Source organism: Elgaria multicarinata, chromosome 19, assembly GCF_023053635.1.
Source record: "Elgaria multicarinata webbii isolate HBS135686 ecotype San Diego chromosome 19, rElgMul1.1.pri, whole genome shotgun sequence".
In the NCBI taxonomy this organism is placed as follows: domain Eukaryota; kingdom Metazoa; phylum Chordata; class Lepidosauria; order Squamata; family Anguidae; genus Elgaria; species Elgaria multicarinata.
Genome location: NC_086189.1, coordinates 2,466,446 through 2,478,538, shown reverse-complemented (window position 1 = coordinate 2,478,538; position 12,093 = coordinate 2,466,446). Strand labels below are relative to the sequence as shown.

Below are 12,093 nucleotides of genomic sequence, written 5' to 3'. Positions count from 1 at the left end.
TCACACCTACCGACCGGCCTCACCTGGACAGGCAGCGCTTGTTGCGAAGGTGGCCACGAAGCCAGAGAAGCATAGCCAAGGTCACGGCGCCCTCCTTCCAGGCGCGAAGAGAGGCGCTTTGCACATGCTCAGAGCCCCTCTTGCTTTGATGCTCGCGAGCCGCGCAACAGCCCGTCGCAAGGGAGCGCTCGCTCGCCCGCCCGCCGCCGTGGCCAGAAGCGCCTCGCTCATTGCCGGGAGGCTGCCGTTGCGGGTCGTGTCGCGGCCGTAAGAAGGGCGGCTCCCGCGGAGGAGGCCTGGCCTTCCCGGAGCAGCAGCGCAGCAGGTGCCTGGCGACGCGCCCCGCTCGCCTCTGCGGCCATGGCTCAGGCTTGGGGAGCGGAGGGGCGCCGTCTGGAGAGGGGCGAGGCGGCGGCGGCGGCGCGCGGTCCCGGCGAGGGGCGCGACGGCTTTGCGGGAGCTTGTCCGGAGCACGCGCTAGCGCTGGACTGGTTCTGCTGTGGCAGGAGGCGGCTCGTGTGCGCCCAGTGCCCGACTTGCCCGGGCGGCTGCCGGGGCCACCGCCTGCGCCCACTGGCCGAAGAGGCAGCCGAGCGGAGGGTGAGCCTGGCGGGCGGCGGCTGCGTCTCTGCTCGGGGTGATACGGTAGCGCGGGGAGGGACGGCTGGCCCCCTCCCTGGTCCGTCCTCGGGCGCGGACCCGGAAGTTCGTTTTTCGAAAAAGAAAATAAATCTGGCAAGACTTCCGCGTTTCAGCAGCCGTTGGACAGGTAGCAGTTCAACAGGTGAAGCTGTTCTTGGCACGGTGTCGCAGCCGGTCTGTGGTGCGGCTGTTAAAGGAACAACAAGCCTGCCAAGGATGGTTAAAACTGGCAAGTTGTACTAGTAAAGGAAAACCGTCCAGAACAAGGATGCGTGAGGGGTTTTCTGGGCGCACACAGAATACATTTCCTATGCATTGCATTCCACAGCCAATTTCCTGTTTCCAACTTTTAGTGCTGGGTTTGGGGTGATGTTTTGCACTGAAAGCTAGTGGTGCTTGAATGCCAATACAGGCAGGAATTGACTTTGCTGGGGGTGCCAGAAGCTGCTTCCTGGACAACTTATCCCTTAACCCCCCACCCACCCAAGTTGTGGCAGGTGGGTGGATAAGTGCACTTTGCACACGCTCAGAGGCACAGTTTGACACCTTTCTTTCAGAACAGTGGCACCGACAACAATAGTGTAAGAGACAGAAAACACCTGTCTCATGTTCCTTTTTATTTGTTTCAGAACAAGATTGTGGACCAGTGTGAAAGTCTTCAGATACAGAGAGCCACCATTGCCAGATTCGTGGGGGAGGTGCTGCCGGAGAAGAAACAGCATCTTGTGGTAAGACCGTGGCCTTGGAAGAATGGGGGAGGGGACTCTGCCTAAATTGCCCCTAGTGTTGTTCAATAAACAAAAAACCTACGGTTTATAAAACAACGTTAAGGATGTACACTTTTCCACCAAGCTCCAAAAAGCGGGGTAATTGGGAGTTAAGGCTCATCCTCACTAAGGAGGCAGAAAGTACCAGTGAAATTCTCATTTATTTATTATTATTTATTTAGAATATTTATATACCGCTTCCCATTGAAAAATTTCGGAGCGGTGTACAAGGTAAAATGGAAATAAAAACAGAATAAAACAGTTAAAACAAAATTTAAAAAGAAGCAATAACAGTAATCCAAGGCTGCATGTTAAAGAAAGGCTTCTTGGAATAAAGATGTTTTCAGGAGGCGCCGAAAGGAGTACAAGGTCGGAGCCTGCCTGACCTCCAGAGGCAGGGAATTCCACAGGAGGGGCGCCACCACGCTGAAGGCTCTTCCCCTGGTGGATTCCAATCGGATGGATCTAGGTGGAACCACCAGGAGCAGGCCCTCGGATGACCTCAGTGATCTGCAGGAGCTATACTAGAGTGACCACATTTAAAAGAGGGCAGGGCTCCTGCAGCTTTAACTGTTGTGATGAAGAGGGAATTTCATCAAGTTCCCCATATATACAAATGACACCTGCTGAAATTTCCTTTTCTATGCAACTGTTATAGATACAGGAGCCCTTTACTCCATTGCATATGGTCACCCTAGCCATATGGAAAGGAGAACAAGGCTCCTGCATCTTTAACAGTTGCATAGAAAAGGGAATTTCAGCAGGTGTCATTTGTATACATGCAAGCACCTGGTAAAATTCCATCTTCATCACAACAGTGAAAGCTGCAGGAGCTATACTAGAGTGACCACATTTAAAAGAGGGCAGGGCTCCTGCAGCTTTCACTGTTGTGATGAAGAGGGAATTTCACCAGGTTCTCAATATATACAAATGACACCTGCTGAAATTCCCTTTTCTATGCAACTGTTAAAGATACAGGAGCCCTGTCCTCTCCATATGGCTAGGGTGACCATATGAAAAGGAGGACAGGGCCCATGTATCTTTAACAGTGGGAACCCCACTATTGCGGCCTTGCTTCTGGGTGGAGCCGAGGGCTCAATTGAAACCCGGGCTTGCCGCCGATGGACCAGGTAAGTCGCGCCCCCCACCCTGGTCCCCGCTGCCATGCCTGGGCCTGCTGCCGCGGCAGCAGCTCCAGTCAAGCCCCCCCTTACCTTATCTGTCAAGGATGAGCACAGCCCCCCCCACTTACCTTATCTGTCGGGGATGAGACCCCCACTTACCTTATCTCTCCCTGCTTCTCCCCCCCCTCCCTCCAGGGAATCTGACGCTGATGCTCATGCGTTAACTTATCAGATTCCCCATAGGGAAACATGGGGATTTTTAAAAAAGGATTAAAAATTGATGGAATGGTCTTTTGAAAAAATAAAGGCCATTCCATCAATGGGGAATATAGGGCAATGCAATCCTACTAATGGATTGCATGGGGAGGCTTCCAATTTGGCGCTATAAGTGCGCAAAAAAAATGGTCGCCAACCTGGAAGTATGTCTGAACACTTTGAAACAGACATGCTTCCCCCCTTTTGTCCTTTGAACTCCCATCCAGCCCTCAATATTTCACCAATCTTCCTGAAACGCACAAGGTATGTAAAACCAGCATTTCTTTCTGGCAGTACTGCGTTTCAGAAAGATTGCTGAAATATTTTTCATTTTAGGCTGCTAGGTTGACCCACCCCCCAGTAACTCCATTTAACATGGTGGAATGCTCGTTTTACTGACCATCCTTAACTACAGGGAACATAACTGTGTTCCCTGTAATGTCACAGTAGCCTGGCAGTGCTCCCCATGCCTTTAACAGCTGATCTGCAAATAGAACTGCAACAGGTGCAGCTTGAACTAGTTGTGCTACAGGTGATGCTGCTATTAGAAATATGGATCTCTTCCCTTTGAGTCTCTCAGGTTGCCGATTCAAACTGGCCCTCCATTTGGAAATAAGTCTGGCTAAATTTCCCATTGGAATCCCACCCCTGGACACTTTGGCTAACTTTGAGAGAGACTTCTTGCCCTCACCCACCTGGTTCCTATGGCTATAAGAACAGACTGATGCATAGAAATCTAACTGGTGGGCAGAAGCTGGCGATGGGCAGCTGGCTCATTTCTGGGGGATCCCCCAGTAAAAGCAGGTTGCTGGGATCCTTGCAAACACTGCTGTGCCCGGTGGGTCTTGAGCAAAAGGAACCAGCAAAAATCTGATAAAGTGTGTCAGTTTAGGAACACCAAACAGTTTAGGCAGAAGGAATTGTGTATGTTTAAACCGTGTGGGTGGACTAGGGCTGTCCCTCTCAAAAAGGAACTCAATCATGCGAGGATGAAGCCAGACTGTCTCCTCGCTTGGTGTGATTGCAGCTTTTGAAATCTTTGAATTTCCCACAGGAAGTTTAATTTGGGACAAGTGGAGCCCTGATGGGTGTCAACCCCCAGGAAAGGCAGTTGCTTGCTTGCCTGCAAGAGGTCCTTGATCCAGTCCCCAGCAGCATCTCCAGGGGGTGGGGAGCGGTGTTAAGGAGGCCCCTTCTCAGCCTGAGACCTGGGAGGCCATTGTGCATTAGGCAGGACTGGGCCAGGTTGACAAAGTTTGATGCTTATAGTGCAGCTTTCATCTTATACATGGTCAGAGTACAGCCAGCAATGCCCGTGAGGTCCTGATCCAGCGCCTGAACCTCGTGAGGAGCGTGTGTGAGAGCGAGGAACAGCAGCTGCTGGAGGTGGCACACACTGAGGAGGAGCGTGCCCATCAAAACCTGCTAACCCAGCAGGTCCACTGGAGCGAGTTGCTGCAGAAACTGGATTCCCTCCGGACTTACTTGGTGGCTATGATCACCACCACAGATGACCACAGCCTCGTGGTAAGGACTGGAGGTTTGTTGCAAGCGGTGGCTCATTCAGCGGTGGCTTTGACCCACTGCAGGCTGATTATCTTATCTCTGTTGTGGAAGGGGCTGCAGTGGAGCAATTTGTTTAGGGAAGGGGGTGTCTTTAGCAGAGGGGGCTACAGCAGCCTTGTTTATTGGGACCATTAGTCTTAGGTAAGATTGCTGTACCATTGTTCTGCAAGTAGAGCAGCTCTGCAACAACCTAAGAATTCAGTACAATAGCAGCAAAAGTAATAATTTCACTAATATCAGTTGTAAAACAATACAGTCTAAAAGCTGCAACTAACTTGGAACAGCAGCAAGATTATCATATTTTGCAAAGGTTTTCATGCCAGCTTAAGAGGTGGGGAGGGGGCTGCAGAAGGATTGCAGGCACCTGCTCCAGTTAGGCAGAGCACCTCGTCCAAGGCTGATGTGTCTGTTGCCCATTTGGTGTCAACCAAGGTTTACTCAGCTAATTCCAAACTTGGTTTCAGATCCTGGTTAGTGGTAATGCTGGCTAACGTTGGTGCAGATGGGATGATTAAGTGTGGTTAGGCGCAGGGGGAGGGAATGGCACTTCTGCATCGGTCTTCCACTTCCTGCCCTGCTTGTACTGAGATGTGCTATGTGCAAACCTTGAGATTGCCTGCTTAGTCAGAGCATTGTTGCCTCTTGTCTTCTCTCCAGGCTCTCAGGAAGCGTGATAGGATCTTCCTCATCACCTTCAAACCACTCCACTTTGAACTGGAGATCCCAGGATTTAACTGGGACTCTTCTGTCGGCAAAGCAGGTGCTCTCAGCCTGAGCTCTGAGCCCTCCTGCGATTTGCTGGGGCTTTCCAAGGGATCGACACCCACTTTGCACACGTAATGCTAAGCTGCCAGGTCTTCATCTTTTGTAACTGTCTCTCTCTTTTGGGTCTAGCAAGCAGAGGAGGAAATATTTGAGAGGTGAGTCCTAGAGTGGATTGATCTTTGGTCCCTTCGCCAGGCTGCACATGTTCTGCTTCCACCTTCTGCCCCTGCAGGCCCCACGAACGTAAGAAGAGCAAGAGCTGGTAGTGAAGTCAGCGTTTGACTCTGTGCCTTGTAAACAACTGGGGTGCTGTGGGGGCTGAGAGCGACTCGGGAAATTGCCCCATGCCGGGTGCCTGAGTGTTGCTCGCAACCTCTTTGCCCTTGCCCTATCTGCGGTCTGGGTGTAATATTGTTGACCTACCTTAGAAGGCCATGATCACTGCGGTCAATATGCCTTAGTCCTTAGAGAAGGTGTTGCATAGAATACCAGGTACCCAAAGATCCACTAAACATGTGTAATGTTTCAGGTTTTATAACTTGAATGAAGAGGGGCAGATTACAATCACTCTAGAGACAAATAATATATTACAAAGTTAACTTTAAAAAAGTTTAGGGAATAATAACATGAAGAACACAATACAATCAACGATATCTAATTCTCTTTTTAACCTGCAGTTCTCTGTGAAGTGCAGTGTTAGGTTTATTGGTCTAATAACAGTTGTTTATTCTCTGGTTGATTGTCACTCCGTGTGAAGGTGCACTCTTCACTAAATTGCAGACTGTCTCTCTTTCTCACGATGCTGCCAATTTCTCTTTTCTTTTTCTCTTTCAACTCACTCTTTCTGCCTCCTCTCTTTTCAGCTCTCTTTTTCTCTTCTACTCTTCTCTTCAACCGACATTTTGCGCTCTCTTCATTCTATTCTATGTTTTATTTATTTATTTATTTAAGGATTTTTATGCCGCCATTCAGCCAAAAAAAGGCTCTCACGGCGGCTTACAAAAGTATTTCTTGACAGTCCCTGCCCACAGGCTTACAATCTAAAAGACATGACACAAAAGGAAAGGGGATTGGGAGGGAGGAGGAGGAGGGGGAAAAGGAAAGCAAATTCAGGCACTACAATCTTAGTTGGAAAGTTCAGCAGTTACAGGTGACAGCAGGAGGGAGGGGGCTCTCAGCTGGAGCTGGACCCAGGCACGGTGGAGAGGTGCCTGGCTGCTGCTTCCTCCCTCACTGGTGGCCTCTGCAGAGACAGTTGGTAGCAGGAGGGAGGGGGCTCTCAGCTGGAGCTGGACCCAGGCACAGTGGAGAGGTGCCTGGCTGCTGCTTCCTCCCTCACTGGTGGCCTCTGCAGAGACAGTTGGTTCCTCCCACTTTACTCTAAAAACAAGCATTACACATGATTTTCTCCATAAAACGCTAAGCCTGGTTGTGTCTGTTGTTGCATTGACTAGGACAGAGGAAGCAGAGGGCATCTTGATGCCACAGGAATCGGAGAGGCTAAACTTTAATTCACGGTGCATCCAGAGTCCATTGCTGAGCCGGTTATGGGCTGCAGCTGTTCTCTGCTGGGCCTCAGGTCAGTGTTGGGTCCAGCGCTGTTGTCTGAACGCCCTCCACCACCCAGCCTCTGCAGCTTCACCCCAAGCTCTCAATGCACACCCAAGGTGGAACTTTGCAGAAAGTGGAATCTGGGATATCAAAACATTTACATGTGGCTTTTAAATTTTGATTTAAATATTGAAGGCAAATGACTTTCCTCAGGTGACATCCCTTTTTAGGTTGCATTCCTAGGGACGCTTACTATGGAGTAAGCCCCAAGGAACATAGTGGGATTACTTCTGCGTAAAGAGCCATAGGATTGCACTGCTTGTTGGCTTGTGCATTGACCCGCTTTGTGAGTCGGTTCTGAGTCCCAGGTGATGCCCAGCCCTTGCAAGGAGGCCTGGGGGAGGAAGGCTCTTCTCTGACCAGAAGGCCCCGGGGATCCCGTGCTGCTGCTGCTGCCCGTCCGAGCAGAGCTAGAGGCACCATCGGTCTGATTCAGCTGCAGGTGCCACTTCCTAGGCTCAGTGGTGCCGAAGCGAAGAGCAGACTGTGATGAGGGTGGGCAGGTGGAGGCCGACACGACCCCTGTCTGCAAGAGTGAAGGGAAGGCCTCTTCTCATGGGGCTCTTTCTCAAGCGTTCGTATTTTTAAAAGTAACAAATGCTAGTTTCAAAATCTGTTGGATTTATGGGAGGTGCTTAACCCTAACCCTGATCAAAATGAGCGTCAGGCTGCAAGCCATCCATGCTTTCCTGTGAGACTGACATAGGAATTGCACTGTTAGTTGGTTAATCAGTTGATTGACTTAATGTTGGAGCCCTTTTTACTGAAGACAATACAAAATACCAGCTGGCAAATATTTCACACTCTGGCATCAAAATGACTAGTTGGGGCCCTGATCCCTGCTGAAACCTCTCTGCTGGGCATGCGCTAACCGATTTGTTTTTTCCACCTGCACAGATGAAGTCCACGTTGACGAGAAAACCATCAACCCCCTCTTGGTGCTCTCGGAAGACAAGAGAACATTGACCTTCAGCCCCAAGAAAGACAGGACTACTCTGGATGGCCCTGCGAGGTTTGACCACTGGCCCAACGCCTTGGCGACAGAATCCTTCTGCGCCGGCATTCATGCCTGGAGAGTCGGCGTGGCCAAAAGCTGCGCTTACAAATTGGGGGTCTCATACTCCTCTCTGCAGCGTAAGGGCTCAGGCCCTGAAGCCCGCCTGGGTTGCAACCCTGTCTCCTGGGTTCGATAAGGAGTTCCAGTTTTCACATAACGACCACCATCAGACGGTGCAGCTGCTCAAGTGCCCGGCAGAAATTGGGGTCCTGGTTGACTTGGACGCAGGAGAGCTGTTGTTTTACGACCCCGAATCCTGTGCTGTTCTCTACACACACCATGAAGCCTTCACCAGCCCCATCTACCCGGCCTTGGCTGTGGCGGATCAAAGTATTTCTCTGATGTGGTGAGAGTGAGACCTGGCTGGTGTGTGGGGAGTCCCATCAGGGTGCATTTCTCTTCTTAAAGCTGCAAAGCTGTTATTTCCTAAAAATGCACAGGGCCGAATTATCCTACAGAGTAATAGATGGCATTATGGTTCCTTACAATTCAGTACACCACACATCTCACCTGATATGTTGAGAAATCCTCTTTCATGTGCAATCCTTCTCTCTCGGGGTGGATAGCTCGCTCTGGAGTAGAGTGATTGCCTGTATGGGTTTTATGTCTGCGCATGTGTCAGCATCAGGAATTAGTTTGCTAAGAAGGACCTCCAGTGCATGGCAGTGATTGACTGATAAAGACTTGTGAGAACTGATTTAGCAATACTACCACAAGTCTGTTGAAAAAGGACAAGCATGGGGGGAAAGGAGAATAGCCAGTGCTAAGACAAAAGATAATTCTGCACTCAGGAAAGACAGATTTTGCATTATGTAAATATAGCAAATAGGCATACAAATCTTGATTTGTCATAATTTAATTTGGAGTTCTTATTTCATATTGTTCTAGTTTTTGTAGCCATTACGAAGGGCCAGGAGTCCCACTCCTAACCACTGAAAATCACTACAGCACATACCTTTGCACCAATATGGGCTAGAAACTTGTTTACAAAAATATATGAGATTTTTAGGAAGTTGGATTCTGCACTTTTTTCTCTTGTTTACCTGCTGAAGCATGGGACATACATAATTCTCGGCAAGATCAGTTCAAGAGCGGACCAGTCAGCATCTAAAACATATGCTAAATTAAATGACTCACATGTTAACAAAACTGGCCAGGAAATGGGGCAGAAGTTCAGGGTCAGAGCTGCCATTGAGGTGGGCACATTCACACTACTCACCATTTCAAGTGTCTTGTTGGTCCTGGGAATAATGGTGTGTCTAGAGCAGTGTAAAGACTCCACAATGGAGGTGTGATGTGTTAGCAAGAGGCAATGTGGCACAGTGGTTAGATGGCATCAGGGTAGGACTGGGGAGAACAGATTTCAAATCCTCCCCTCCTTTACCCAGTTACAGTCTCTCAGCCTGGGCTGGCCTACTTTTCTTCACGAGGGTTGGCGTGAGGCTAAAACAGGTGTGCGTGTGGGGTATACAGCTTAGAGCTAGGTGGAGGTAGGATGGGACAGAACTAGCATCAATAAAAAAGCAAACAGCAGAGAATCCTTCCCAACAAGCTTGTTTAGTGCTGCAAACATTTTCTGAAAAATAGGCCCAAGTGTGAGGCTGGGACCCCTAAGTTTAATAAAGGCAGCCTTTCCTTCCTGGGGTGATGCTGGCTTCTTCCTGCTGTGTGGGTACAGTTCTGGGGTATACCATCCACCTGTACTTTGGAATCAGATTCCCTAACCCTGCTGGCCATCTTCTTTGGCCTGCTAATGACCTCACTGCCTCTTTTAGGTTCATTTCCATTCCCCCACCCTGTGATGGAAGACCCGTGTTCAAGTCCTACCACCACCTGTTGCATGGACTTGTGGTGTGGCCCTGGGCAGGCCCTTCCCCACCTCCTGCTTCCACCACGTTGGCAAACTGGGAGAGCTTTTATGGGAAGTACCGAATTTCTTCGATTCTAAGATGCCATCAATTGTAAGACGCACTCTAATTTTAGTACCACCAACAGAAAAAAAGCTTTGATTCTAAGAAATAATAAACGCACCCGCGATTCTAAGACGCACCCCATTTTCAGAGATGTTTATATGGGAAAAAACGTGCATCTTAGAATCAAAAAAATATGGTATTACTGCCAGGAACCACTTTGCAAGCTAACCAATAAGTGTTTATTTAAATGAAAATTGTATTTCCCTGTGGAGAACACAAATTCTGTGGGGAAGAAGAAGGACCGAGGGGACAGGAGCAGGCAGAAGTAACATCGGGGCCTGCTCCTGCTGGACTCTTCCCCCCCCCCCCCCCACATGGCAAACTGCCATCTTGGCCCTGTGGGGAAGAAGAAGGACCGAGGGGACAGGAGCAGGCAGAAGTAACATCGGGGCCTGCTCCTGCTGGACTCTTCCCCCCCCCCCCCACAGGGCAAACTGCCATCTTGGCCCTGTGGGGAAGAAGAAGGACCGAGGGGACAGGAGCAGGCAGAAGTAACATCGGGGCCTGCTCCTGCTGGACTCTTCCCCCCCCCCCAGGGCAAACTGCCATCTTGGCCCTGTGGGGAAGAAGAAGGACCGAGGGGACAGGAGCAGGCAGAAGTAACATCGGGGCCTGCTCCTGCTGGACTCTTCCCCCCCCACACAGGGCAAACTGCCATCTTGGCCCTGTGGGGAAGAAGAAGGACCGAGGGGACAGGAGCAGGCAGAAGTAACATCGGGGCCTGCTCCTGCTGGACACTCTCTCTCTCTCTCTCTCTCTCTCTCCTCCCTCCCTCCTTCCTTGACTCCTTTTCCTTGTGTGTCATGTCTTTATTAGATTGTAAGCCTGAGGGCAGGGACTGTCTTTTTTGCTAAGTGTAAGCTGCTCCGAGAGCCTTTTTTGGCTGAGGAGCGGGGTATAAGTATGATAAATAAATAAATAAATAAATAAATAAATTCTGCTATACTGGATCCATTTTTCTACCATGATGCAGGCATAAGGTTTCCCTTCTCTTTCCCTGCATCTCTCCAGCAAGACATTTAGAGCTGTACCACATGCTGCAAGTGTGTGTGCAGGAAATCGGGGTGTGTGGGTGATTAAATTTCATTTTAATGCTCTTCCAAGGGCCCGGTCCTTTCTCCCTGATATGGTAGCTTTCTTTATGCACGGAGGCTGTATTTTGTTGTGATTGTTTTAATGTAAAACCCCTCCCTGCAACACCATAAGTGGATCTGTCAAGAAACAACCAGCCAGTGAGCTTGCAGAGCTCTAATCAAAGTCCTTCTCTTAGCCTTTCTCTATAAGAGACAGCAGGTGCGGAAGAGATGCCAGGACGTGCTCTTTTGGCACCTCCGCATCCCACTCAGCAGGCTGGCCAGCTGTCTTAACGAGGAAGCTGTGCATTCCTGCCTGCCTTGCAGCCCTGTAGTCATTCACGTAGTGGTCCCCCACGTGTGCAGCCAGCCAGGGGGGTACACCAGAGATGCGGAGGGCTTCCAGGAAAATTCGCCTGTCTGGCTTGGCAAAACCCACCTCTTCAGAGCTCAAGACAAACTCAAAGTGCTGCTGGAGTTTGCACTGGGTCAGAATCTCCAGCAGCCTCCGGTCAAAGTTGGAGACCACGGCCAGGGAGATGCCCAACTGGCAGCACTGCTGGAGTGTCTCACTGGCCCCTGGGAGCAGCTCCCAGTTGCGGGCACTGCTGTAATCCTGGTAGAGCTTCTCTGCAATGGGCCGGAGGACACTGTCATCGTGGACTCCGGAGAGACGGAAGGTCTCCATGACTACGTGCAACCACCACTGCTTGGAGCTGAGGCCTTGCTCTAGGCCATAGTTGGGCAAATGCTGGCATTGGACCTTGTAGGCCTGAGAGAAAGATTGAGTAAGCACTTCGACTGGCACGTGGAGGCCATGGGCCCGGGCCTCAGCAGAATAGCTCTCACCCACTGGGAGCCGGAGGCGAAGAAGGGTGTCCTTCATGTCCCACGTCAGAAGTCGGAGCCTCAGCATCACGTTGGCAAAGTGGTCAGTTGACGCACACCTGGAAGGAGGAAGCCAGGATGAGGAAAGGAAGCAAGGGCTCCACCTCCCTCTGTTTATTGACTTATTTACTCAGTTTGCTCTATTGACCCATCCCCAGTCGAGCAATTGACTCCATTCTAGCAGCTCGGTCTGCGTTGTACCACCAGAGCTGTGATGTGGTTTCTCTACAAGCTGTGGGGGGGAATGGCCCTTTGTAGCCTTGCTCTGCACCAAGAAAGAGGATTTTGCTCGGCAGGATGGGCACTCTCACAGAGGTGCCCAGCTTAAAGCCCCTTGAATCTTTGCCAAGATATTAGCATTCAAAAACGGTG

General features: G+C 50.3%; 2 protein-coding genes across 2 annotated transcripts; one reads left to right on the top strand and one right to left on the bottom strand.

The window, feature by feature from the left end:
• The first annotated feature begins 360 nt into the window (after positions 1 to 360).
• BSPRY (B-box and SPRY domain containing) lies at positions 361 to 8,305 on the top strand. The gene is given in 7 exon segments (XM_063144951.1): positions 361 to 600; positions 1,272 to 1,370; positions 4,085 to 4,315; positions 5,249 to 5,274; positions 6,574 to 6,698; positions 7,628 to 7,916; positions 7,918 to 8,305. Coding segments are annotated over 7 exon segments (1,230 nt in total). The 3' UTR covers positions 8,138 to 8,305.
• Positions 8,306 to 10,941: 2,636 nt separating this feature from the next.
• HDHD3 (haloacid dehalogenase like hydrolase domain containing 3) lies at positions 10,942 to 11,838 on the bottom strand. The gene has a single exon (XM_063144635.1). The coding sequence runs from the start codon at positions 11,747 to 11,749 to the stop codon at positions 11,027 to 11,029; it is 723 nt and encodes a 240-aa protein (XP_063000705.1). The 5' UTR covers positions 11,750 to 11,838; the 3' UTR covers positions 10,942 to 11,026.
• Positions 11,839 to 12,093: the final 255 nt, after the last annotated feature.